General features: G+C 46.0%; 1 protein-coding gene across 1 annotated transcript; it reads left to right on the top strand.

Moving 5' to 3' along the window:
- The first annotated feature begins 7,890 nt into the window (after positions 1 to 7,890).
- On the top strand, positions 7,891 to 17,866 carry NCL (nucleolin). Its single transcript, XM_082224189.1, has 15 exons — positions 7,891 to 8,051; positions 9,647 to 9,754; positions 10,262 to 10,517; positions 10,892 to 11,035; positions 11,606 to 11,782; positions 12,018 to 12,104; positions 12,533 to 12,662; positions 13,249 to 13,385; positions 13,590 to 13,713; positions 14,049 to 14,203; positions 14,890 to 15,016; positions 15,347 to 15,498; positions 15,611 to 15,737; positions 17,068 to 17,282; positions 17,393 to 17,866. The coding sequence occupies exons 1-15, from the start codon at positions 8,034 to 8,036 to the stop codon at positions 17,473 to 17,475; spliced, it is 2,040 nt and encodes a 679-aa protein (XP_082080315.1). The 5' UTR covers positions 7,891 to 8,033; the 3' UTR covers positions 17,476 to 17,866.
- The last annotated feature ends 9,477 nt before the right edge of the window (positions 17,867 to 27,343 follow it).

Below are 27,343 nucleotides of genomic sequence, written 5' to 3'. Positions count from 1 at the left end.
CTGGTCTGAAACCCTGGAGAGCTGCTACCAGTCCGTGTAGGCAGTACTGAGTGGGATGGACCAGAAGTTCTGACCAGGAGCATAGCGTTAGGGGTGCCAGGGAGACTGTGGCCCCAGGCTCACAATTTTTGAGGGCGCGTGAACCAGGCGCACTTATGCAAGCGCCCCCTGCGTGGTCTGGTCTAATTGCTCCTCTCTGCCCGCCAAGGGCTGTTCACGAAGAACGTGAGTCAGGAGTGGGCCTCCATTAATTTATTTCATACAATTTATACATCACTTGTTATTTTTTTTAAAAAAAAAAACCTCAGAAGTGATTTACCAAAAAGACAAAGCAATTAAATTTTCAATAAGAAGAATTAATAACTATTTAAGACTTTTAGAAATATAAACTAGCAAAAGGCTGATTAATACTTGCTTTGATTTTGTACGCATCTGGGAAGCAATTCATAGGCTCAGCATGTGCTCAGAGGCAGCCTTGCCCTTTCGCTCTGTCTTTCTGGGCGGAGGAGCTGGGTGGATTCTCCTAAGAGAAAGCGAAGAAGATCCAAGGAGCCCTGCTCTAAAATGAGGCCACAAAAGACTTCCCATATCAGTGAGTTCCTGGGCAGAGGGGATCCCTGAAGCTAAGAAATCTGAAAGCCACCAATTCAGAGATAAGACAGTTTTGCATAGGTGCATATAAACATCCTTTTAAATCAGTTGGCCTTTTTTCCCACCGCCAGTTTCCCAATATGTTTGACAGGTAAACTAATCAGGATTCCATTATCTGCTTGACTCACATGCCCCCCTCCTCTGCTCCACAAAGCCCACCTGCCTATCTGCTCCTGTTGAAAAGCTTATTCAATTGATTTGCTTTTGTTTTTAAGTTTATTCAGTTGATTTGCTTTTGTTTTCAGCACTCCTCCTTCTTCTCAAATCACCTGTCGCTTTCACAATACAACTTCCAACATCCTCTTCAGCAGAGGCTCTGAGCTAATGGTCTTAATGCAGCCGCCTGTTGCCACCTAGCGGAAAAGAAGAATGAGCACCTGGAAATCTAACCAAAGGAAGCGAAGAATCAAAGGCCTTCCGGTGTCTGACCAAGCATCCATCCCAGTTCTGGCTTTATTGTGCCCCAAAGTGGCAGGCCTGATGAAACTCCTGGTGTGAGATTTAAATGGAACATTATGAAGGATTTCATCCATTCGGAAGGAAATCATCCCTGAGTGCTCACTGGAAGGACAAGTCCTGAAGCTGAGGCTCCAATATTTTGGCCACCTCATGAGAAGAGAAGACTCCCTGGAAAGACCCTGATGCTGGGAAAGATGGAGGGTGCAAGGAGAAGGGGACGACAGAGGACGAGATGGTGGGACAGTGTTCTGGAAGCTACCAGCATGAGTTTGACCAAACTGCGGGAGGCAGTGGAAGACAGGAGTGCCTGGTGTGCTCTGGTCCAGGGGGTCAGGAAGAGGCGGACACGACTAAACGACTAAATGACAACAACAACTCCCAAGTGACCTTTGATGAAGAGGAAGCCTTGGTGGAGCTAGTGGAGGGTTTTTTCTCAGTACCGCCCTGATGATGGGCACTACTTGATCTGCACAGCCCCATATGCAGTGACCCAGCTGAGTCTTCACTGAGCAAGTGTTTCTCTCCGTAATCCTTGGTCACCCTCCTGACCAGACGTCTGGTTTGCAATCCAAGTCCTCAACAAATGAAATTGAGGAATAGAATGAAAGTTTACTCCCCCCACTCTCTCTCCCCTTCTCTTTTCTCCCCTATCTTTATGCTGTCTATAACATTAGTGCCTCACATTGAATATGAATGATCTGTAGAAAGAACTCTATGAACTGAAAGCAGAGATGCCCTATGTACTTTTGCAACTACGGAAAAACTTTTAAGAAAAACAATTAAAAATTGAAATTAAGTACAAATACCAAGTGCTCTCAAAAAAACGTTATGGGGTACTCTCATTTTCCTACTCGCATTGAAACACTGCCCCTCAATTAGGCTAAACATAGATTCACAAAATGTTGAGGGCTATGCGTACCCCTGTGTACCCCCAGAAAAAAAAGCACTGCATGTACCTAAGGATTTGTTCTTTCCCATATACGCCTTGCCTCTTGCCAAACCTAAGCTGCATAAGGTCTGGTCCAATTTCAGATTCTAGCACCTGGCTGCTTAATTTAAATGGATATGCATTGCAGGGGGTTGGACTAGATGACCCCAGGGGCTTTCCAGCTCTACAGCCCCGTGTTCTACAATTCTATCCTGCCCCCAGCTCAATTTTCCTGATCCAATATGTTCTTTCCTGCTCTGCAGCTTATAATTTATTTATTTTTAGTAATATTTTATTAGCTTTTATCAATAGAAAAGTTGGAAAAAACAAAAGAAAACAAATACAAAACAAATACAAAATACAAAAATACAAAATTACAAACATTAAACACAAAAAAGAAAAAAAGAGAAAAAACACATATAAAAGAAAAACAAAAATTCTCTCTTTCTTATCTCCACTTTAGTTAACTTATTTTCCTGACTTCCTCACTTCTCCCATTTTTGTATCCCTTTTTAAATTTAGTTCAGCAAATTCATATTCTATTAATTTATCTGTTATTAATCCCCTCATATTTTTTTACCTTGTTACTAGAGCCCCTTCAATTCATTTCAATGTCATCAACATTCAAAAATTTTACAATGTTTCTGCAAATAAATTTTAAATTTCTTCTTCCACTGACTCTTCTCCCTGGTCTCGGATTCTGCCAGTCATTTCCACCATCTCCATGTAGTCTATTACTTGCATCTGCCATTCTTCCAAGGTGGGTAGGTCTTGTGTCCTGCTCTGCAGCTTATAAGAACCTAAGAAGAATGGCCTCTCTAGTCTAGCATCCTGTTCTCACAGTGACCATCCAGAAGCCTGTGGGGAAATCACACACAGAATCCAAGAACAAGAACCCTCTCTGCTCCTGTGGCTTCCAGCAACTGGTATCTGGAGGCTTCTTCTTCTTCTTTTTTGCCTCCCACCGTGGAGGCAGACCTTCTTCTTTTCTTCTTCCTCGGTGATCACTCATAGCCAAGAAAGATTGTGAATTAATTTATTATTTCGGTCACAGACCAGTTCCAGCCCACATCCAATATCAAAGAAGTAATAAAACAGGATAAGAATACATTTAAAATTGCAATTAGGTATAACAGAGATAATACAGATATAGCAACAGTTTAAAAATATATAAATTAAAACTAACATATAACCTAAAATTATCATTTAAGGCCTTAATCATTATGATAGCAGCTTGTTCCCTAAGTTTTACGGCAAATGCACAGAATTTGGCTACCTTAACGTGATCTCAGGATCCTTGTCCTCTACCAGGGATTTTAGAAGTTTGGATTCATTTGGAGATTTTTGCATAGCAGGGGTAATAAATACCGAGCGTATATCCCTGTATAAACAGCAGCATAACAAGGCATGAGAGAGAGTTTCTACCTCCATCAATTCACAGCGGCAGACTCATTCCGCTTATGATTTACCCTCGAATCTGCCCTGCAATAAGGCAGATGGCAGCACGTTGAATCTAGCGAGGGTAAATGACCGTCTGTATTTGGGTATTTGTAATTTTGACAGATAATTTGCTGGGGTAAATCCTCTCCCGTTATCTTTTATTGCTGGGTGTTTATTCATCAAGCTCACGTGGCATTGAAGTTCCACATCCCAAATTTGTTGGTGGATTATTACTCTAGCTCAAGAAAGATGGTCTTCCATGAATAGGGTCTTAACAGCGAGTCCGTAAGTGACAGTGGAGGCCTATTCTGGATCCACACGTCCTAGAATCATAAGAGTTGGAAGAGACCACAAGGGCCATCGAGTCCAACCCCCTGCCAAGCAGGAAACACCATCAGAGCACTCCTGACATATGGTTGTCAAGCCTCTGCTTAAAGACCTCCAAAGTAGGAGACTCCACCACACTCCTTGGCAGCAAATTCCACTGTCGAACAGCTCTTACTGTCAGGAAGTTCTTCCGAATGTTTAGGTGGAATCTTCTTTCTTGTAGTTTGGATCCATTGCTCCGTGTCCGCTTCTCTGGAGCAGCAGAAAACAACCTTTCTCCCTCCTCTATGTGACATCCTTTTATATATTTGAACATGGCTATCATATCACCCCTTAACCTCCTCTTCTCCAGGCTAAACATGCCCAGCTCCCTTAGCTGTTCCTCATAAGGCATCGTTTCCAGGCCTTTGACCATTTTGGTTGCCCTCCTCTGGACACGTTCCAGCTTGACAGTGTCCTTCTTGAACTGTGGTGCCCAGAACTGGACACAGTACTCCAGGTGAGGTCTGACCAGAGCAGAATACAGTGGCACTATTACTTCCCCAGTGGGGACATAGGTTTAGTCATCATGGCTATTAGCCCCTACCTGGGCAAGGAGAGCTAGCTTTGCCTTGGTTCTCCATCCCTGGTATAGTAAACTCCCTTTTTGAATACTGCAGTGCTTTGTTCATGGGGCTGCCCTTCAAAAAACATTATAGAAACCTCATGTATTGCAGTCAATGGCTGCTAGTCAACTGAGACTGGGTTATACGGGCACATCACATCATTCTGCTTGCAGCCCAAGGCAAGTTACTGGCTTGACCCCTTCACAGACTGGGAATACTTCTCCATTGTTACCTACCCAGTTTGTGGCGGTGGGTGGCTGTGAGCCAGAAGCCCTCACCAGTCTGCTTCCAATCGCCCAGAGTTGACAGTCAATTCTCACCTGCCTTCTGCCCACACCATAAATAAATAATGTGCTCTGTGTACAGAAGGTTCTAGGTTCAATACCTGGCATCTACAGCTAAAAGGAACAGGTAGCAGGTAAAGATAAACATATACATATACATGTGTGCCTGCCTGGAAACGATCCACTTTTAAGGAAGCATCAAATGGCCAAGCCTTGCCTGTTCTTAAGAACATGAATTACAACTTTACACATGCAATCCTTTGAACTCTCCAATTATAGGATCAGGGCCGGATTTAGGTTTGATGAGGCCCTAAGCTACCGGTGATAACGGGGCCCTTTATATGTGCAGCTGTCCTTTGTCAACAACAAATTGTCGCTGTTCTGTGTGTGGAATATATGCTATATAGTAATTGATGGACCTAATAGGTATCTCAAGCCATTTGCACATAACAAAATATGTATTTTATCAAAGTAATTGTTGAAAAGTCCATGCAGAATGCAAAGTCCATGCAGAATGTAAAGTAAAGGGGCCCCTGATCATTAGGTCCAGTTGCAGACAACTCTGGGGTTCAGGCGCTCATCTCGCTTTACTGGCGTACAGCTTCCGGGTCATGTGGCCAGCATGACTAAGCCGCTTCTGGTGAACCAGAGCAGCACACGGGAAACACCGTTTACCTTCCCGCTGGAGCGGTACCTATTTATCTACTTGCACATGACATGCTTTCGAACTGCTAGGTTGGCAGGAGCAGGGACCGAGCAACGGGAACTCACCCCGTTGCGGGGATTCAAACCGCCAACCTTCATGCAGAATGTAGGCACCCTAAACAGCGGTACCTCTGGTTAAGAACTTAATTCGTTCCAGAGGTCTGTTCTTAACCCACCACATGATTTCTGTTCTCATCCTGAAGCAAAGTTCTTAACCCGAGGTACTATTTCTGGGTTAGCAGAGTCTGTAACCTGAAGCGTCTGTAACCCGAGGTACAACTGTATATAGAAATGAGCAAACCAGTGATGTTTTAGGGAGCAGGCTAGCAGGCGAGGCCCATTACTTACATCATAGGAGCCTACACCACACAAAACACTGTTGCTGTATGTAGGTTTTATTTGCTTTTTATCTTATATTTTGGAAATGTACATCCAGGTTTTGTGGTTTTTTTGGAGTGGGGCTCTAAGCTTTAGCTTATATAGTACGTAAATCCGGCACTGAATAGGATACTGAAATAATAATTTCAGGGTCGTGTGTTCAAGCCCCACATTGTGCAAAATATTCCTGCGCTGACAGGGGCTGGACTTGATGGTCCCTTCCAATTATATGATTCTATTAAAACCACCCAACAACTTCTTTGCCTTGCTGAGGATTCTCCATGTGGATGGAGGAGGGGGGGAAGGGCAGGGAAGCAACTTCAGGTTCATTTTTAAAAGTGAACAGTAACCATCTCAATTTTGCAAGCTTCAGATGACGAGAGAAGAGTTGCAATTAAAAGAAGACTGAAAATGAAACTTGTTGAAACATTTAAAACAATTCTGAAGTGGTATTATTTTACTTGCTGGGAGGAGGGAGGAAAAGGTACACCATCTGTTAGCAAAGCGAAATGTTTGCATTGACAAATAGATTTCACAGTGTGGTCCGCTAAACTGCGTAGAATTTCCAGCAGGCGGATTCTGCTTGTTTTCTACCCAGCATTCTTTAGCAGCAGAAGCACACAGAATACATTCACCCTATATATTTCCGATGAGCTGATGGCTTTGGAATATTTTCAGCACAGATCAAATTAAAGGTGCCCAGAACTCCATATGCCATCTAATGACTCAAAGAGGAAAAAGGAGATTGAAACTGAATTCCCAAATCCTGTATGTTAATACAATCTCCAAATAAATTCACATTGCCTAAGCTGCACCCACCACCCCCAAAGGCTCCCAGGAACTATAGTTTACCCCTCACTGCACTACAATTCCCAGCACCCTTAACAAACTACCATTCCAATGACTCTTTGGGGAGGGGGGGATGTGCTTTAAATGTATGGCGTGTACACAGCCTTAACTACACAATATTTCCCCATCATGTTGGAATAAAGGAAGCAGTCTTATGAAAAGTCAGATCATGGTCTACGTATCTAACTCAGTGCCATCTATGCTGACTGGCAGTATTTCAAACAGGGGATTTCTCCAGCCCTACCTGGAAGCGCTTGGCATCAAACCTGGAACTTTTTGCATGCAAAGCACATGGCCTACCACATGGTCTTCCCCCAAAGCTGCCTCCTTTCAAAGAAAGGATCACCCATTTTGGAGAAGGCATATTTTTTGTCCCACTTCTGGAAGAAAAATGTGCCTGACTGCTTTGCCTAGGATACAATACAATTCCTTCTGATCCCCTAAGGCTTAGGGCAAGGTATCTACTACACATGCACACACACAAACCGTTTATTCATGCCCCAGGCCAACTACCCCAGATCAGCCTCTTCAGTCCGAAACACTGTATGCTATAACCATACTAGAACCATGAAGCAGATAGCTACAGAATAAATACTGATGGCCTGTCTCCGGGCTTGACCTAACTTCTCCTTCGGTTTTGGCTCCCCGACCGAAGATGAGGAACGCACACGCGTCCCTCAACCCAGCGGGTCCCTAATCCCCCTCCAGCCTCTCCAAATCTCTGCTTCACCTAGATGCTTGCAAGCACGCGCGTACTTTCCGGGAAGTAAACCCCACTGAACCCAGTTAATAGTCATGCATAGATGAAGCCCAATTCCTAAAGCACCCGCTTCTCCACCAACACGTCTTTACAGCGCTGTGATCTAGGGGGCTTACTGCCAGGTAAGTCTGCAGAGTGCTGGATCCTTGTCTCCCACCTCGCTAGGCAGTTTCCCAAACTCCCCCCACCCCCCGCCGAGAAACCATCACACAAAATGGGCAGCTCCACATGGTTGAAGACAGACCAGCGCCACGTGCTCCTCTTCCTTCACTCCGCCACTTCCGCCCGTCACCGCGGGCCTATCGCAGCTCTCGCACTTACCAGCGCTGCCGCCCTATTGGCCGCGGCCCTTCGACCCGCCTTCGAATTAGGCGCGGTTTCTGATTGGGTGGGGCGGGCCTTTCTGCTATTGGCTCCCCCAGCCTACTCCGAAAAAGCCCGAGGAGTGGCTCCTCATCTCGGCGAGGGGGCGGGCGGTGGGCTCCGCGACCGCCGATTGGCTAAGGCAGCGCCGCGGGGCGGGAGAAAGAGTTAAGCTAGTCCTCGACCTCACTCTTTTCGGTTCGGGCCGAGACTCGAGCGAGGCGCCAGGAGCGAGCGGAGGCTTCTTTCGACGCTCTACACATCCGGACAACCCCGCCGCCATTATGGTGAAGCTCGCCAAGGTGAGCGCCGCGGCCTATATGGCGGGAAGGGAGAGAAAGGCCCACAACATGGAGGCCCCTTTCTTTGGCCCGCGCGGAATTCTGAGGGAGGGGGAAAACGAGGGCGGCGTGACAGCGGCCTGGCGCGCGCGCGCCGGTTTCCAGGCCTCCCGCAGGTTCCACTGAGGGGGAATTAAGCGGGGGAAGAAAGGGAATTGGAAGAGGCTGCGGTTTCAAGGCCCCCCCACCAACCAACGGCCTCTCAAAGCGGCGCGCGCGCGCCACGGGAGTAGAACGTCGGGCGGTTTCCAGAGGCCCATCGCCCTCTCTCTTCCAACGGGATCGAGAGGGCGCGCGCGCGCCGCACGAGGAGTTTCTAGGCGCCCTCTACTCCGCCTCAGCCGGAATATTTCAAAGGCGCTCGACGTCTCGCGGGCGGGGCGGGGGGGGCCGCGCATACGCGGGTCAACCGAGCTTAGCTTAGCGTAGCCTAGCTTGGCGGGCGCGCGAGCGAGCGGTTTTCGAGGGGAGGGAGGGAGGGGGCGTTGGGAGCGGGCGCCGCGCGCGCTTCGGCGTCGCCGCGCCGTGGCCACGTGATCCCGGCCGTGCGTAGCGGAGCACGTGGGAGGGGGAAGGAAGCCGCTCTCCAGGGGGGGTTCCACGTGGTGCAGCGTCGCGGGCCTTGCGGCCTTCGCCGCCGCCGCCTGGGTCTGGTCCCTCCGGCCACGCGGCTTCGTGGGAAACATCGCTAGTTTAAAGCACACACTAGCTATCTTTAGGAAAGGAGCCGAGCAACGGGTCAGCCGATGACTGGTGGCGGGGAAAGCGGAGCTGGGACTGCGCTTGCTGCCCACGAGGCTCCCCGGGGGAAGCAGCCACTGAGGGGGTTTTCCGCCGGCCCTCGTATCTCAGGCAGGCTCGGAGGGCTCCTCACGGGAATCCTGAGCTCCGTCTCGTAGGGATATTGGGTATCTCTATGCAGAACCAGATTGATCCTCCGCCAGGCGCAAAAACACGTCCTCTCTCGAGGGAGGCTGCTGTAAAGCGGGCGGGAGCAAATAACATTTTATAATTGCTTAATAACATAGAGAGTGAATCCCACACGCCGCCTGAAGTGCTTGTACGTGATGCTTCAGTGGTGGGGGGGAATTTGCTCCTGTAGCACAGTGAGCTTGCATATGGTTGGGCAGAATGTGTCTGTATTAATGGAGTATAGTTCAGAGGCCTGCTGATGTTCGTAATATAACTAAGCACATGGCGCTAAGTTGCAGTGAGATCAGTGGGACTTAACTGCCATGTGCTAGTTATCAGTGAGATCAGTGGGGCTTTGCATTGCCTGCCTGTGGTTGGATTGTGGCAGTAGTAGTAAGAGGGAAGCAAGGCTGGAATGTTTAATGTTAATTAGTTAAGCATTCCCATTCAGATGGGAAGATCTCCTGTATGAAAAAGAGGAAGGTATAAGGTATGGGTGTTTAAGTAATTGCGCTTCACTGCGAACTATTAAAAGGAGTAGCACACTTTTCAGTAAGTAAGGAGACTTATAAGTGTATCCTGGTAGCAGCAATTTTGAGCATTGGGAAAAACAGGCTTCTAACTCTTACTCTGTCTCCCACCAGAACGTTAAAAGCCAGCCTAAACAGAAGAAAATGGCTCCTCCTCCAAAGGATGTGGACGACAGTGAAGAGGAGGAATCATCAGAAGAGGAAGAGAGCAGTGAGGAAGAGGTAAGAATTTGGCAGCCAGTCAGTGTAACCTTAAATCTAATTTCTTAAGGTGCTTAAGGTGGCTGGGGAAACCGTGCCAGATGGCCAGGGTATAAATAATATATATTTTATATATTATATTATTACTAGGGTTAAGGTAGCTCATTAGCTGAAAAATCAAGTTTTGGGGAGAAAAAAAAAGATTGCATGAAAATGGCACTCCTAGGGGCGGAGGTCAAGGTCTTAAGTTAATTTCTCTTCCTAAGTCCCATCTATATATGCTACCTCATAGTAGTCCTTAGTGATAGCTTCTAAGGAGACCCAACTGTGTTAATTTGTGGAGCAAACTAGTGGTTAGAGATTGTTGTACCATGCAATCCTATGCATGTTGACTTGGAAACAAACCTTGCTGTGTTCAGATGGGCTTGCTCCCAGGTAAGGGAGCATGAATCTTAACAATATTCTCAGTTTTGCATCCATCTTAGATTGCATGGTGCCTTGTTGACTGGAATATTTCTCTTCCTGCAGATGGTTCCCCAGAAGAAAGCAGTTACCCCAGCAAAAGCAGCAGCCGTAGCTACACCCAACAAAAAAGCAGCAACTCCTGGTAAGAAGATAGTGGCTACCCCAGCCAAAAAAGCTGCGGCTACCCCAGCAAAGAAAGCCGCTACTCCACTGAAGAAGACACCGGTTCCTGCCAAAGGAGCAAAAAACGGGAAGAACGCCAAGAAAGAAGAGAGTGAAGAGGAGGAAGATGAGGAGGAGGATAGCGAGGAGGATGAAGGTGAATTTGGTGGGGTAAATTACTTTAGTAAACTGAAATTGCTATTGCCAGATTCAGAAAAGTTTCTGGCTTTTACAGCAAAGCAGCAAATTATTCAAAGCAAGCAAAAATACACGAGAACAGCATGCTATTTCTTGCATTATACATATACATACATATAACGTGTGTGTGCTACTAAGTTTTGTAGTACAAGATGGTCACCATTTGGAGTCAGTGGTGCCATGCATGAACCATATGATTCATTTCAATCCTTTAGGTAGTTATGTCTTAAATCATGGTTTATGGTTCTCATCATACAGTTAGATGTTCAGTAGGCCTTTATAAATGTTCCAGTATTGATCTTTCAACAACTGCTGATAAATTGCTTCATGCAGATGAATCTGAGGAGGAGCCTGCAGTGCCAGTAAGGAAAGCCGTGCAGGCAGCAGGAAAAAAGCCTGTAGCTGCTGTAGCTGCTATATCAGCCAAACAAGAGTCTGAGGATGATGAAGACGACGAAGATGAGGAGGAGGATGATGGTAAGGCTCTTTCATTTATGAGAAGCACTTGTAGGGATTATTCTGAGTCATCCAGTTTCAGAATAAATAGTTGGGTTGGAAAAAGCAGAATAGGTCGAGATAACTTGCTGCCTTGTTTGAGTCTAGATACCAGCACAGATGATGATTATTGGGACTTAATACTGATCTTGTGATGTCTCTACTATGAGCTGATGTGTTGGATGTATAAACAGTGCCCATAGTGGGGGCATACTAATCCTGATTCCCAGCTGAATCAATTCACAATAAACTTTAATCTGGACACACTGGCACATCAAAATGGAGGCCCAGGTAGTATTACGCAGGCTTGACTCGCGTTCCAAACTGTGGTTTGCACAGTTCTTGCTTTTTGAGTTGTCTGATTCTGTGACGTTGCGCAGTGGCATCACTGAGGCTCGTGACTCTCATGTTCATAAGCATACTTTTGTAGTAACAAGCATAATTTTTTTAAGGAGTCTAAAGTGAGCAAGAGGAGTTGTTCTTGAGTGCATCTCTTTGACACAGTGGCTCTGCACTGTGAGTGTTACCTAAAAGAGCTCCCTGTGGTTCTAGAATCTGAAGATGAGCCCATGGAGATCACCCCAGCAAAAGGGAAAAAAGCTGTGCTGGCAAAAACTGCACCAGTAAAAGTCACACCTGCTAAAGCCGCCAAAGAAGATTCTGAGGATGAGGAAGATGATGACGACGAGGAGGAGGACGATGACGAAGAGGACGATGAAGAGGAGGAAGGTGAGTTGGCCATCTCTGAAGTCCCTCAGAGCCCTCAAAACATTGCAGTTGCCTTGCCTTCTGCTTTGGTCCTAGAGCTGGAAATGATGAATTCTCGCTGAGCTGATGTGGTGCCAATCACATATGAACACATCCTGAAGATAGTCAAGTCCTGATCCAGCTGCCCCCTTCTGGTGTGCTCCGTGCACCCCCTGGGATCTTTCTGACACCTCCTCTGCTTCTCTTCCCACTACAGAGAACGTGCAAGAAATGTCTGGAAAAAGAAAGAAGGAAATGGCCAAGCAGAAAGGCGCCCCAGATGCCAAGAAAAAGAAAACGGAAGGTGAGAAATCCACCCTTCAAAAAGCATGGTAACCTATCCCATCTCAGGGATCCCATAGTGGCCTTTTTTCAAGGATTCTTTTACTTATTAGCACGCTGCCTGTTAAAATGGACATCTGTGAGGCTTTAAAAGGGTGCTATGGAGCATGAGAATTAGAGGAAAAGAGACTAGAAGAGGTGGGTAAAAGAAGGATAAGGGCTAGTTCTTTTGGCATGTGTTGGGGAGAGTGGAAGGTCCTTGTTGCACTGCTCCAGTGAGTGTGCAGTATACTCTTAATGTAGCATAGTTACCAGTGGAAATGACAGCTAATGTTGGGAGATTCCCAGGCTTGGTGCCCTAGGAGTTTTGCGCAGGTGGCTCCATCCCTTACTGTAGTCATTTCCTAGAAGTGTTTGCATAACTCATGTAATCTTCCATTAACTTTTTAGAAGCTGCCTTCTCCATCTTCATGGGCAACCTGAATGGAAACAAAGACTTTGAGGAACTGAAAGTTGCCGTCAAGGATTTCTTTGCCAAAAAGGATCTTGAAGTGCAAGAAGTCAGAATTGGAAACTCAAAGTAAGAACTAAGTTTACTTGTGTATATTACGAAATCTTGAGAATTCTTTAAAAGTAAAAACTTCACTTTAAAACATCTTTCTGTTGTGGCAAGGAGGAAGTGAATGCTGCTTCGGTCTAGGGATGAAGAGCATATTTTGTTGGACAGCAACCCCTATCATCTCTGGCCATGCTGGTTGGGGCCAGTGGGACTTAGGAGGCCTGACAGCAACTGGAGGGGGACACATGTTCTCCATCCCTGAATTAGACACTTGTTCAAAAAGTAGTATTTGTTCCGGAGATAAGGAGACTGCTGCATCTTACAGTGGTTATTCCAGGAGAAGAGTGGGTAGCAGAAGGATAATACTTTAACTGGATTTTGAATGAGACTGCTGTAAAACATGTTAACTTTTAAAGCTCTGCAAGCAGTCATCGCCTAAAATGTGACAGAGTTTCTGTGTCCCCTTGCAAATACTACGCATGTTCAGCCTAGTGTATCCATTGGGTAGACTTGCTAGTTTTTAGATGCCACATTAAGGCTGCTGTTTACTTTGGTTACCTTGTGGATATTTGGGCTGAAGACTGAAAATAAACCTTCTGTTCTGCAGGAGGTTTGGCTATGTGGATTTCTCATCGGAAGCTGATGTGGATAAGGCACTTAAGCTAAATGGAAAGAAATTATTGGGCTTGGAAATAAAACTGGAAAAAGCAAAGACCAGGGAGTGCATCCAAGAGAACAAGAAAGGTAAGCTCTCTTTTTAGAACAAGCTTGGTATTCTTGGACCCTCTTATTGTTGCTCGTGGACAAAGGACTTTAAAGCAGCCTTTGCCTGCACATGTTCCTGCGGCTCTCCTGATAGAGCGAAGTTTCCAAATAGATGCCACAGAGTGTGAGTGTTCAAAGTGCTTTTCTCTGGGTCTGTAACCTCTTGTGGTGTTTGCTTTTTAGAGAGAGATGCAAGGACTATCTTTGTGAAGAACCTTTCTTACAGTATAACCCAAGAAGACCTGCAAGAAGTCTTTGACAATGCCCTGGAAGTCAGGCTGGTGTCCAAGGATGGAAATAGCAAAGGGTATGTAGCTCCATTAGCACGAGGTTGTGGTCTGCATTATTGGGGACCCTGCCAGTCAGCAGCAGAATTCCCCAGTTACTCTGCATATGCTTTTCTATCCAGGAAATCCTAAAAGTTCTGACCCTCCTTCTACCCAACATGATTTCAAATTTGTTGTACTACAACAGGGCTGTATCTGTCTGTAGGAGTTTTTTCACTCCCCTGCAAGGTTCATTGTAATGAGCGTACCTTTGGGATGGTGTTTAATATCATTGCTAGCTATTTTCTTCTAGAGAATTATCTCCCCAAGACCTTCAGAACAAACTTGCCGTTTTTGTGTTCTCCCCATCCCTCAGGATTGCCTACATTGAGTTTAAATCAGAGGCAGACGCAGAGAAAGCGATGGAGGAAAAGCAAGGGATGGAGATTGAGGGCCGCGCCATCATGCTTGACTACACCGGTGAGAAGAGCCAGCAGGATGGCAGAAAATTCAGTAAAGGAGGACAGCCAGGTAATCTGCTTTGGTGCATTCAGGTGGTATCTGGTGTTGGAATTGGCTTGGCATGACAAAACACTGAAAGGTGACTGCAGAGAAGCTGCGGTCATTACAGTGACATACAGTGGTACTTCAGGTTAAGAACTTAAGTTGTTCCGGAGGTCTGTTATTAATCTGAAGCAGCACTTTAACTAATGGGGGCTGCCGCTGCGCTGCCAGAGCACAATTTCTGTTCTCATCCTGAAGCAAAGTTCTTAACCCAAGGTACTATTTCTGGGTTAGCGGAGTATGTAACCCAAGGTACCACTGCACTCCCAATTCTCAAAAGGCTTAGTTGGTTTCTGCTTCCTTCTGATGACCCTTTAGAATTTTGATTGCTGTGGGGCTTCAGCTTACCTTATTGTCAGTGTGGGTGGGTGTTTGTGTTTTCCTTTCCTAGAAACATTTCTTTAGCCTTCTGCAGCTGCCAGCGCTTTCTGGACCAAACTTCCACGGGAACCGTTGCATCTTAGCATGGGGCAACCAGGAAAGCTAACAACAAACACCTGCACCCCATCTGCAACTAGTCTAACCAAAATATTCTCTTCTTTGACAGTTTGTCAAAGGCAGTTCTGTTTCTTGTTAATAGATGGAGGAGAATGATAATAAGAATCAGTGGAAAATATTGGAGTGACCCTAGAATGAAACTTTATTTTCTGTAGGTGGAGAGTCAAAGACCCTTGTTGTGAACAACCTCTCATATGATGCGACAGAAGAATCTCTCCAGGAAGTCTTTGAGAAAGCGGCAGCAATCAGGATCCCACAGAACAACCAGGGGAGGCCAAAAGGGTATGTAGGAGCAGGCGTGTGGCGACTTGATGATTAAATCCTCTCTCTTGACTAGGCAACCCCTCAGAATGTTAAATGTCATTGCCCTAGGAAGTTAGACCTCCTTAAGACTTGCCTGGCTGAAGTGTGTCTTTGGACTCAGATAATGATTGGTGCTTGTTTAGCTGGAGGGTGGGTTACATGCTAGGCTGCTAAACGAAGGAAATAACATGCATGGTTGGGCTCGCTTTTGCCTCTGGCTGCACCCACCACTGGCTTAGGCTGAAGCTGTTTCCCCATCTACCCCTGTGACTCATTTTCTTAACTTGACTCTGGCTTCTCTTTCTGCAGGTACGCATTTATAGACTTCCCCACAGCCGAGGATGCGAAAGAAGCAATGAATTCCTTCAACAACACAGAAATTGAAGGCCGGACAATCAGGCTGGAATTCAGCACACCAGGGGGACAAAACAGGAGTTTCAATGCTAGAGGAGGATTTGGACGTAAGTCTTTCTCCGTGCCCTAACTTAAAATCATTTAAGGGTGGGGGTGGTGTTTTAATTAGCCCTTGCTGTATCAACAGGGCTAAAATTTAATGTTTGTTTTTTTATTTAGAGCAAAGCAAAACATTGTTTGTCAAAGGCTTGTCTGAGGAAACAACAGAAGAAACCTTGAAAGAGTCGTTTGAAGGCTCCGTTACTGCAAGAATAGTCACTGACAGAGATACTGGCTCATCCAAAGGGTAGGTGTAAAGCTGCCTCTGTCCCAGAGTTTTTGACATGATGGCAAGCACAAAAGTCCCACTGCTGCCGACCTCCCCTTGATCCCACCCTCCACTAGGCCTCTGCTTTGAGCTTCTCTGTGTAAACTCAGGAGCCTTCCTGCCTTCTCAATGAGCTCCTTCCTGCTGATAATCCAGTGGCAGGCTATGGATTCGCACGAGAAGAAGAGTAAAACTGCAGCCCTGACCTTGGGTGCCTTGTCTGCTTCAGATGAGCTACTGTCATTGCTGTGGGACAACACTGCAACTTGCCTGCCTGCAGATTCTTAGCATGCAGTGCAGCCTGCAGTTAAGTTTGTGGATATCTACGTCTAGGACGGGCAAAATCCCCATCTGTGCGGCTTTCACAAGTATAGACTATTGATGTCAGAAGCTTAGAGGGTAGAGCAGGAGACTCTTAGTCTCAAGGTTGTAGGTTCAGGCCCCACTTTAGGGGGGAAATATTCCTTCATTTCAGGGCCAGGGCATTTGAGCAGCATTGTTTGTAGCCATGCAGAAACTACACCAGCATTAAGTGTAATATTCATTGTAGTTCAATTGACTTTGAGCATAACCTTAACTGGCGCTTAAAGGTAAAGGGACCCCTGACCATTAGGTCCAGTCGTGACCGACTCTGGTGTTGCAGCACTCATCTTGCTCTATAGGCTAAGGGAGCTGGCATTTGTCCACAGACAGCTTCCAGGTCATGTGGCCAGCATGACTAAGATGCTTCTGGCGAACCCGAGCAGCGCACAGTACCTATTTATCTGCTTTCAAACTGCTAGGTTGCCAGGAGCTGGAACCAAGCAATGGGGGCTCGCCCCGTCGCGGGGATTCTAACCGCCGACCTGATCAGCAAGTCCTAGGCTCTGTGGTTTAACTCACAGCGCCACCCGCGTCCCTATTAGCTGGTGCTTACCTGCATTTAAAAACAAACTAATCTGGCCATCCTCTATAGGGGAGACCTGCCTTTTGTATGTATTTCCTAGACAGCTGAAAGTTAGCTGATACCTGGCTTCTTTCAGGCTAAATACTTCAGGAGTGCAGATCAGCTGTTCTGTTGAAACTTAGTTAAAGTCTAGGGTTGAAAATCCTGTTTCAGCAGGCATGTTCTGTCAGCAAACTGAGTTTAACATCCCTTGAGTCCCTTTGGCAGGAAGGTGGGCTAGGAAATTAGATGCCTCAGGGGTGTATTGCAGATAACTTGGGACAGTCTGAGTCTGTCCTCTTCCTACCCAGAAGGGCACCTGTTGTGTCTGTGCTTGTATTGCTCCCAGGCAAAATGTTCAAACCGTCCCCTGCTCTTTCCTAGATTTGGCTTTGTGGACTTCAGCTCCCCAGAAGAAGCCAAAGCAGCAAAGGAAGCCATGGAGGATGGAGAGATTGATGGGAACAAAGTGACCCTCGACTTTGCCAAGCCCAAGGGCGATGGGCCACGCGGTGGCGGCGGCTTCGGTCGTGGCGGCAGAGGAGGCCGGGGTGGCAGAGGAGGCTTTGGCGGACGGGGTGGTGGCAGAGGATTTGGAGGTATTTGTGCTGATAATGTTGGTCCTTCCATATTTGAATAATGGCAGTGTGTGAAGAGCTGGGATTTTAAAAATTACTCTTTTTCCCTCCACCCTCTTTATCTCTTTTAGGCAGAGGCGGCGGCTTCAGGGGAGGCAGAGGAGGTGGCGGCGACCACAAACCACAAGGGAAAAAGATAAAATTTGATGACTGAGTGGCTTGTCCCTATATCTGAAAGGACTCTGGGGTTTTTAATTCTGTCACTACCAATATGACAGAGCCTTCTGAGGACATTCCAAGATGCGTTGCAGTCCCTCTTAAGAGCTACTTGGAAAAATTCCTTTCAATGAAGAAACAGCCATCTGACTGCCTGGCCACGCATATGAACTTTTAAAAAGCAACAAGAAATGTGGGAGTTGACCTGTGTCAGTGCATTTGTCCTGAATTTATAACGTTTTACCCCATGTACAAAATTAACTTCCTTATACATTTCTGTAGGGTTTTTCCTTTTTTGTTTTTTTGTTTATTTGCTGTAAAAATGCAAAAATGTTTTATCATTTGTGTCTTGGCACACTGTCTTGGACAGATTAAAGGGCCTAAACAGATTTATTGTGTGTTTCTCAGCAAAGTTCCAGGGGAATCCACAAACTAGCCAGGCAAGTGGGGTTTTACGCAAAGCTTTGAAGGATTGCTGGAAACGGGGAGAGAAAGGAGGTGTCCATACTTTTGTGTCCCCAACACCTGAAATTGTGCTTAAGCTGCCATCACAGGCAGAGATGCCATCAGTGCACCTAATTCATTTGTCAAGGCGGGCACATAATTTTATGCTGTGACTTTCTCAGGTGGCAGAGGTAGCAGAAATATTCTCAAAAGTGAAAATTTACTCGCTTTTTTCTCAAACATGGTGCAACATACACAAATGGGTGGAAACCAGCTTTAAGCAGGACAAGGTCGAATGTTCTGTTGTAAGTTTGGTTGCTTCGAAGTGAGACATAATTGTTTCGTCTGAACTGAGGTGGGAAAATTCCTGCTATGAATTTCTACCTTGCTCTTTGCCTAACTATATTTCTCCAAAACCAAAGTGTTGCCCTGTAGTGATGTAGCCATGTGCCTTTCAAGTAGGAGTTTGCTAAGATGGGGCTTATAAATATTGATTGGCTGCTCCTATTAAAACCTAATACTGTGGGCATTTTTTTTGTCTCTTGTGAGTGTGAAGAAAGTATAATATGACCTTGGGCTAGTCCCATTTTCCCAGGATTGTTTGGAGCGGGGTGAGCTTCAAGTGCAGCTGCAAAAGGCAGGATAGAAGTCACAGTTAAATAATAAATTGAACTCCAGTGTACGTTGAAAGCTTGTGGACTCCTGCGCAAACAAAGACCTATTGAGGACTATGTATTCAGTGATGCTGTGGTTGCCCTGCAAAGTGGAGAATCTATATTCCCAATTTCTTCAGAGTCAAAATAGTAATGGGACTGGTTGCTTTGTGCAGGTATCTCCTTGGGCTCTTTGCATTAGTAGCAGCTAAAGAAATGTGCTTTAGGCTTTTACCACATTAAATGCTGCTAGTTGGCCTCAATGCAGCAGGCCGTCTCTGCCCTTCGGATGGCCTGATACAAAGCAACAAGGAAGGCTTTAGCATGCAGAAACAAAATGGTTCTTGTGACCTTTTTGCATGTGGGGGAAGAGGGAACAGGAAGCAGGGAGGAAGTCTGGGCTGCTGCTGGTTTTTCTCCAGAAAGAGAAGGGGCTAATGTCTTTAAAACAATAAGGGATGCAATAAAGGAGGAGGGATTGAAAGAGACCAAGTTGAGTCCAAATTAGGAAAGCCCAGAGCATATACAGTGGTGCCTCGCAAGACGAAATTAATCCGTTCCGCGAGTCTCTTCGTCTAGCGGTTTTTTTGTCTTGCGAAGCAACCCTATTAGTGGTTTAGCAGCTATTAAAGGCTTAGCAGATTAGCGGCTAAAAGGCTATTGTCGGCTTAGCGGCTTCGAAAAAGCGGGGGGAAGCGAAAAAAAATCGGAACACTTGCAAGACGTTTTCATCTTGCAAAGCAAGCCCATAGGGAAAATCGTCTTGCACCACTGTATGTCTTCAAGTCCCACCAGACCTGCTTCTTGGCCAGGCTTGCTGAGGCCGGTTGGAGCTGTAATTCAGCAACACCTGGACGGTCAAAGGTTCCCTGGTCTAAACCAGCTGCTGAATGGCTCTCCGGGGTTTCGGGCAGGATGTTCCCAGCCCTTCCCTGGAGATGCCAGGGATTAAACGTGACCTGCATGCAAAATGCAATGCCTTGGGGGGGGGGAAGCGCCTCTACCGCCTCATGAAAAAGAGCAGCTGCCAACCCATTATTAGTATGAATGAGAGTTGTGGAAGCAAATGACCCAACTCCTAGCTCTGATCCACACCGCACGTTGGTGGACGGACTCAAAGAGCGCTGGCAGCGAGACTCAGCCATTTTGGAAGCTGTTGGCAGAGACCCTCTTGAAATGGTAGAAAAGGTGTTGTTCTATAGGCTGAGCACTAGGTGGCAGCAGTGCCCAAAGGAACTGGTTTGCTGGTAGCCTCAGGTAGGCAACCTAAGGGCCGTATCCAGCCCAATCGCCTTCTAAATCCGGCCCGTGGGCAATCCAGGAAACAGCATGTTTTTACATGAGTAGAATGTGCTTTTATTTAAAATAAAAAAGGAATCTAGTCCAGCCCACCACACTGTCTGAGGGACAGTGGACCAGTCTATGGCTGAAAAAGGTTGTGGGCCCCTGCTCTAAAGCAACAAAAAGGAATTCTGGCTCCAGTGAGGAAAATGAAGTCTTGCACCTCGCAAACCCCACGGTCCTGAGAAGCAAGGACTTCCCTGAGTTTGGCAGTCGTTGGATGAAGGTTAGAATTTCCTAATATTTGTGCTTCTTTAAATATCTACACACGTGTCCACTGCAATTATATCCCTTTGACCACAGGGATCTAGCTCGCCCACTTTCCCTCCTGATGATTTGCCGTGGCTATTTATTGTTGTTGTTAATAATTGCATCCTGCCTTATACAGAGCACAGGGCGGCTAACGAACACGCCGTTGAAAATCAGATCAGATCCTAAACATTTAAGCAATCAAGAGATAAAGGTAAAGGTAAAGGTACCCCTGCCCGAACGGGCCAGTCTTGACAGACTGTGGGGTTTGTGCGCCCATCTCACATTTATTGGCCGGGGGCCAGCGCTGTCCGGAGACACTTCCGGGTCACGTGGCCAGCGTGACATCGCTGCTCTGGCGAGCCAGAGCCGCACACGGAACGCCGTTTACCTTCCCGCTGGTAAGCGGTACCTATTTATCTACTTGCCCCCGGGGGTGCTTTCGAACTGCTAGGTGGGCAGGCGCTGGGACCGAGCAGCGGGAGCGCACCCCGCCGCGGGGATTCGAACCGCCGACCTTTCGATCGGCAAGCCCTAGGCGTTGAGGCTTTAGCCCACAGCGCCACCCGCGTCCCTAATCAAGAGATAGAGTTCTATAAATACTGGGAAGTGTCATGTTCTCTGACCTGAATATATCACATTGAGAGGAACATTTAGGAATAAATTTATGATGGTAAGAGTAATTTGGCAGCGGAACAGACAACCTCAGAAGGTGTGGACTCCCCTTCATTGAGTTTTCTAAACAGAGGTTGGATAGCCACCTGTCAGGGATTCTTTACCTGCGATTCCCGCATTGTAGGGGGCTACTCTATTCCGAACTTAAAAATGGAAAGTGTAATGCTGGTGGTCAACAAAAGAGGTTTAAAGACTCAAGGGAAATCTAAAAAAAAATGTAGTATAAACACCGACAATTGGGAAACACTGGACTGTGAGCGCTCCAGTTGGAGAACAGCCTTTACCAAAGGAGTTTTGAAGACATTTGAACTCAGAACGCAAGGGAGAAACGTGCTAAGAGGGAGGCACGCTTGGCAAACCCTCACTGGGATCAACTCCCATCCGGAAACCTATGTTCTCACTGTGGAAGGATGGGCGGATCCAGAATTGGCCTCCACAGTCACTTACGGACTCATTGTTAAAACTGTGTTTATGGAAGACAGTCTTACTTGGCTACAAATGTTCGCCAAAGAGATATCCTACAAGGAGCTCATGCTTCTTCCCCACCCACCTCCTCTCCATGCCATCTTCACAACAACCGGGCGAGGCGGGTTAAGCTGAAAGGCTGTGACTGGCCCAATATCACCCAAGGAGCTTCTAGGCTGAACAACTGCAAAATTATTCAAGGCAGAGCTCAAAATGCAGTCACCGTTTGAGGGATTGCTTCGAGGTAGGTTTGTGTACGCAAGCCCTCGAGCTTTCAGGTGGTTCAATATTTATTCCTGGATGGAGGTCAAATTCCAGTTGATTAACGTATTCTTGGCACGTATCTGGGAAAACTTTGACACCTACATCACTGCTGGTGACCGCGTGGCTTTTTCAAGTCCAGCAATCGATTCCTGCAGCACCTTGTTCACCGGTCAGCCTAGGACTGTTGGGTTACAGCCAGGCATGTCCAACTGGTAGATCACAGGGTGTTCCTGGTAGATCCTGGTCGATCTGGGGCCCTTCAGTAATCTCCTTACAAAAGAGCCAAACACCCCCCAAAAAAAACTTTGGCTTCCTAAAAAAAGCTCCACAACTTTGGGTAGATCACTGCTAGTCTTTTTACGACAATGGCAGTTTTTTTTATACTGTGAGTGGATTGCAGTCTATTGGGAGTTGGTGAGGAGTTTTCACCCCTCCCATATCCAAGAATTTCCTGAGGAGTCTGCTGATTCTCCAGAGAGGAGGAGGCGTGTTCTGCTCTCTACTTATTCAGCTCCAGCACCACATCAAAGAGTCAGTCCGTCAGTGTGTCGGAGAGAGAGAGAGAGAGAGAGACTGAGTGTTAGAGAGAGATTGTGTGTTTAGATACGGTTGCTGCTAAGAGCAGCTGCAGACACTCAGTGCGGTTCACCATTCATTTATGCTTAGACCTATTTAGCTCTGCATATAGTTGCATAATAGTTGTAGATAGAATAAAGAAGATATTCTACAGAGCTGCTCTCCGAGTTGTTTATATACTCTGCTAGACTCTGCTGTGCGACGACTGTCTTCTTGTGGGAGTGAATCCGGTGCTCACATCTCTAAGCTGTGAGTCCACAGCACTTTGACCTGTTCCTGTGCAGAAGGTGGTCTCTGGAAGTGCTACTCAGCTCGCCTAGCCCAGTCGGGGCTGAGTGGACGAGTCCAGTTGGTGGCACCGGCTCAAAGGGCGATGCTGACAGCCCTCCCAGCAGATGTCAAGGCAATAAACAACTATTTTACTTTTAAAAGACAACTGAAGGCGGCCCTGTTTAGGGAAGTTTTTAATGTCTGGTGCTGTATTGTTTTTGATATTCGGTTGGGAGCCGCCCAGAGTGGCTGGGGAAACCCAGCCAGATGGACGGGGTATAAATAATAAATTATTATTATAATAGGGACACGGGTGGCGCTGTGGGTTAAACCACAGAGCCTAGGACTTGTCGATCAGAAGGTCGGCGGTTCGAATCCCCACAACAGGGTGAGCTCCCATTGTTGGGTCCCTGCTTCTGCCAACCTAGCAGTTCGAAAGCGCGTCAAAGTGCAAGTAGATAAATAGGTACCACTCCGGCGGGAAGGTAAACGGCATTTCTGTGCGCTGCTTTGGTTCGCCAGAAACGGCTTAGTCATGCTGGCCACATGACCCGGAAGCTGTACGCCGGCTCCCTCAGCCAGTAAAGCGAGATGAGCACCGTAACCCCAGAGTAGTCTGCGACTGGACCTAATGGTCAGGGGTTCGGTTCCTTTACCTTTATTATTATTATTATTATATTATTATTATTATTATTATTATTATTATTATTATTATTATATTATTATTATTATTATTATTATTATTATTATTATTATTATTATAGTCCAGCCCCCTGCAATGCAGGAATCTCAGCTAAAGCATCCCTGAGAGATGGCCATCCCACCTTAGCTTAAAAACCTCTAAGGAAAAACCTCCCACTTCCCAAGGGAGCCCATTCCACTGTCAGACAGCTCTGTCAGAAAGCCCTCCCTAAGGTTCAGTGGGAATCTCCTTTCTCAAAATCCGAATCCATTGGTTCGGTCGGGGCCTGCCCTTTGGAGCAGCAGAAAACAAGCTTGCTCCCTGCCTCCGTCTTCCACCTGAAGTTATTTGATCAGCATCATCAACAGATCATGAGCCCGGAACAGGTGTGGTCTAGTCAGTTACTTTACCTGCCCTTTTTCAGTTGCCCTTCTTCCCTGTTCAGTTTCTAGTCTTACCCGTTTCATGTAAGTGTCGAGCAAGACTGTTAAAAGGCTGTGAAGCTGCCAGTCCTGACTCAGCTCAGAGGTGGAGAATCTCTTTTGCATGCAGAAGAGACCCATTCTGAAGTCTTTGAGAGCTACGCCCAGTCAGGGCAGACAAGATCAGGGTGGTCCAATCCTATTTTGGAGGCCCTCAGCAGCATTCAAGAAAAAACATCCTTTTATTTTTTATTCTTTTAAAAGATATTTATTAAAGTTTTTAAAGTATAAACATCCTTTTGAAATCAAGTTTTGAAAAATCGAGTTTAAAAACAGCCTTTTAAAATCAAGTTTTGTGTCCTGCGTTTAACAAGCACACATCTGTTTGTGCCTTAAAGGTAAAGTGACCCCTGACCATTAGGTCCAGTCGTGGTCGACTCTGGGGTTGCGGTGCTCATCTCGCTTTATTGGCCGAGGGAGCCGGCGTACAGCTTCTGGGTCATGTGGCCAGCATGACTAAACCGCTTCTGGCGAACCAGAGCAGCACATGGAAACACCGTTTACCTTCCTGCCGGAGTGGTACCTATTTATCTACTTGCACTTTTTGTGCTTTCGAACTGCTAGGTTGGCAGGAGCAGGGACCGAGCAACAGGAGCTCACCCCGTCGCGGGGATTCGAACCTCCAAACTTCTGATCGACAAGCCCTAGGCTCTGTGGTTTAACCCACAGCGCCACTCGTGTCCCCAGTTTGTGCCTTAGTTTAATAATTAAATCTCTTAAATGTGTATATCACCATATACAAGTGTGACTGGAAAGTTTGGTGAATGACCACAGAAATCGGACAGCGAGAAATATTCAAACATACATACCTTGCAGGCCTTCAAGGTGGGGCCCCTTTGATACAATGCACTGTTGACAACGTTCGTAGAACTGTTGGAAACTTCTGAAGTCCTCTTTTTGTACTGCTTTCAGTTCCCTGGTCACAGCAGCTTGGACATGTGAAATGTTGGAAAATCTGTGCCCTTTCAGTGCAGATTTCCGTTTCGGAAAAAGAAAAAAATCCGATTGGAACAGATCAGGTGAATATGGAGGGTGGGACAACTCAGTCACCTCAGTAACGATTCCACGCGGAATATGCAATTCTTCCACCATCGTTCTGATGGACAAACGCTGATCCGCAAACTCACGGACTCTGTCGACATTTGCCGCCGTTCCGCTTGTCTGCCACACTGAGGGTCATCTTCAATGATTTGCCGCCCTTAACGGAAATGTTTAAACCATTCACACACTGTCTTTCGAGTTACGTTTTGTGGGTTTCCGACGCCAATTGTATGTTCGAATATTTCTCGCTGTCCTGTTTCTGTGACCATTCACCAAACTTTCTGGTCACACCTTGTATTTAATTAAATATACTGTGTATGCAGCAAAGCGAAAGGCTTTTGGGAACTGATTTATAATGAGCTTTAAAAAAAATACACTTTTCCAAAAAAAAGCCCGAAGCTTTCCTGCTAGGAATGACTGGCAAAGAAATTAAAAAAGAAGATAAAAATCTGTTTTTATACGCCACAACGGCCGCAAGAATTATGTTAGCACAAAACTGGAAAATGGAGGTAATACCTACTATAAGTGATTGGCAGGTCAAGATGATAAACTATGCTGAATTAGGTAGAATAACAGGAAGATTAAGGGACCAGGACGAACAGAAATTTCATGATAACTGGAATAAATACTTGATGTATATAAGAACTAAATGTAGAACTTCGATGACACTGGCGTGGTTGGAATAACTCTAACAGCGAATGGCTAATAAGTAAAGGAGATAAAATACGCGATTTCAGAATTTATTTGATACTTACCAAAGGAGTGGAGGGAAGTCCAAGGCTTGGCAGAGCCTAAAACAACTTTGTAATATACATATGATTTGTGGACTGGATATGATATATGTAATTTATGTAATAGATTTTGTATATGTTTACAGTGGTGCCCCGCAAGACAAATGCCTCGCAAGATGGAAAGCTCGCTAGACGAAAGAGTTTTCCGTTTTGGAGGTGCTTCGCAAAACGAATCTCCTATGGGCTTGCTTCACAAGACGAAAATGAAAAGCCGCTAATACCGCTAATCCGCTAATCCGTCAATCCGTCAATGGGCTTGCTTCGAAAGACGAAAAAACCGCTAGACGAAGAGAATCACAGAACGGATTCTTTTCGTCTTGCGAGGCACCACTGTATATGTATGAAAAACTAATAAAATTTTACCTGTAAAAAAAAATTAAATATGCTGTGTATATTAAATGTACTGTGAACACTTTATGACATGGAAATTTAATTCAGGGGGTGGTCTGTGGCTTCTGTGCCAAAGTCCTATTGCAGTCCACTTGGTCTGAGCCCGCCCTGCGATAGACGAATGGGCTGGCTCCATAGAAGGCAACATCTCATGTTCCTGTAGATGAAGTCGAAGGAGATGTTGCCACTTTGAACTGCCCCCCCTCCCAGCTAAATAACTATGCCCTGTTGGTGGTATCTCCTCAAACTGCGGCCTGGCTGCCATTGACCCCCTGGCAGGGCCTTCTCGGTGGTAGCTCCCCATTTGTGGGATGCCCTCTCTGGTGCGGCACATTCTTCTCTCTCTCTCTACTGATTTTTGGGATAAATTTCAACAGCTTCCTGTTCATACCAAGCATTTGACAGCTGCCCACCGCAACCTTGAAATTAGCAACTGGGAAGGAAGGCGTGTGTTTTTTTATTAAAAAAAATATTTTAGATGGTTTCCATGCCCTTAAATAGGTTTTGTTTTACAGTGGTACCTCGTGTTACATACGCTTCAGGTTACAGACTCCGCTAACCCAGAAATAGTACCTTGGGTTAAGAACGTTGCTTCAGGATGAGAACAGAAATCGTGCTCCGGCGGCAGCAGGAGGCCCCATTAGCTAAATGGCGCTTCAGGTTAAGAACAGTTTCAGGTTAAGAATGGACCTCTGGAATGAATTAAGTACTTAACCTGAGGTACCACTGTATTTTCAGTTGCATTGCTTTAGCCTTTTGATGTTTGCTAGCCCGGGCTCCTTTGTATTTGATATACAAACTGAATACATCATTATACACCAGGTGAAAATGTTCCTCTTTAACCAGGCCTTTGGCTGATTGACATCCAATGCCCTTTGTGTTGCGGAACAAGGAATTATTGGGTTGTTTTTATTTTGATTATATATTTTGTGTTTTTTATGTTGTGGTTTCGTGTTGCGAACCACACTGAGATCCAGTATACAATTTTAGTTAATAATAATAATAATAATAATAATAATAATAATAATAATAATAATTATAATAGAATTGCAAAGTTAGAAATAACTCCAAAGTTCCTCTAGCCCAACTCCTTGCAATGCAGGAATCACAACTAAATAATCCCTGACAGGTGGCCACAAAATCTCTGCTTAAAACCTGCAAGAATGGGGAGTCCAGCACTTTCTGAAGGGGGTCCGTTCCACAGTCAAACAGCTCTTACCGTCAGAAAGTTCTGGCAGATCATAATTATATAGACTCTCTCACACTGATGCACTAGTTTTCTACTTGCGGGGAAGGACAGGGGGGGTGTCCATTTACTTGATACTGGGGGAACATTCAACTAGGTCTACTGACTGACTGACTGCAGTCCTAAGTGCTGTGTGTGGTTTTATTTGCCTCATCCTGCTACATGCGTCTTATGAGATCCAATGGGTTTTCTTGTTACACGAACACAGAATTGTGGTGTAAAACTTTCAGGGAACTTTTGGGTATGAATAAACAACCCCCCTTTCCAAACACCCAGCAGAATCATGCTTGCTTTGCA

This window comes from Podarcis vaucheri, assembly GCF_965113315.1.
Source record: "Podarcis vaucheri genome assembly, chromosome: 5".
NCBI classification, from domain to species: Eukaryota; Metazoa; Chordata; class Lepidosauria; order Squamata; family Lacertidae; genus Podarcis; species Podarcis vaucheri.
This window is presented reverse-complemented; position numbering and strand designations above follow the sequence as displayed.

Excerpts from the sequence above, each read along its gene's own strand:
- NCL (XM_082224189.1), top strand. Across the intron at positions 9,755-10,261 it reads AAGAGAGCAGTGAGGAAGAG|ATGGTTCCCCAGAAGAAAGC; the intron begins GTAAGAATTTGG and ends CTCTTCCTGCAG. Across the intron at positions 10,518-10,891 it reads GGATAGCGAGGAGGATGAAG|ATGAATCTGAGGAGGAGCCT; the intron begins GTGAATTTGGTG and ends TGCTTCATGCAG.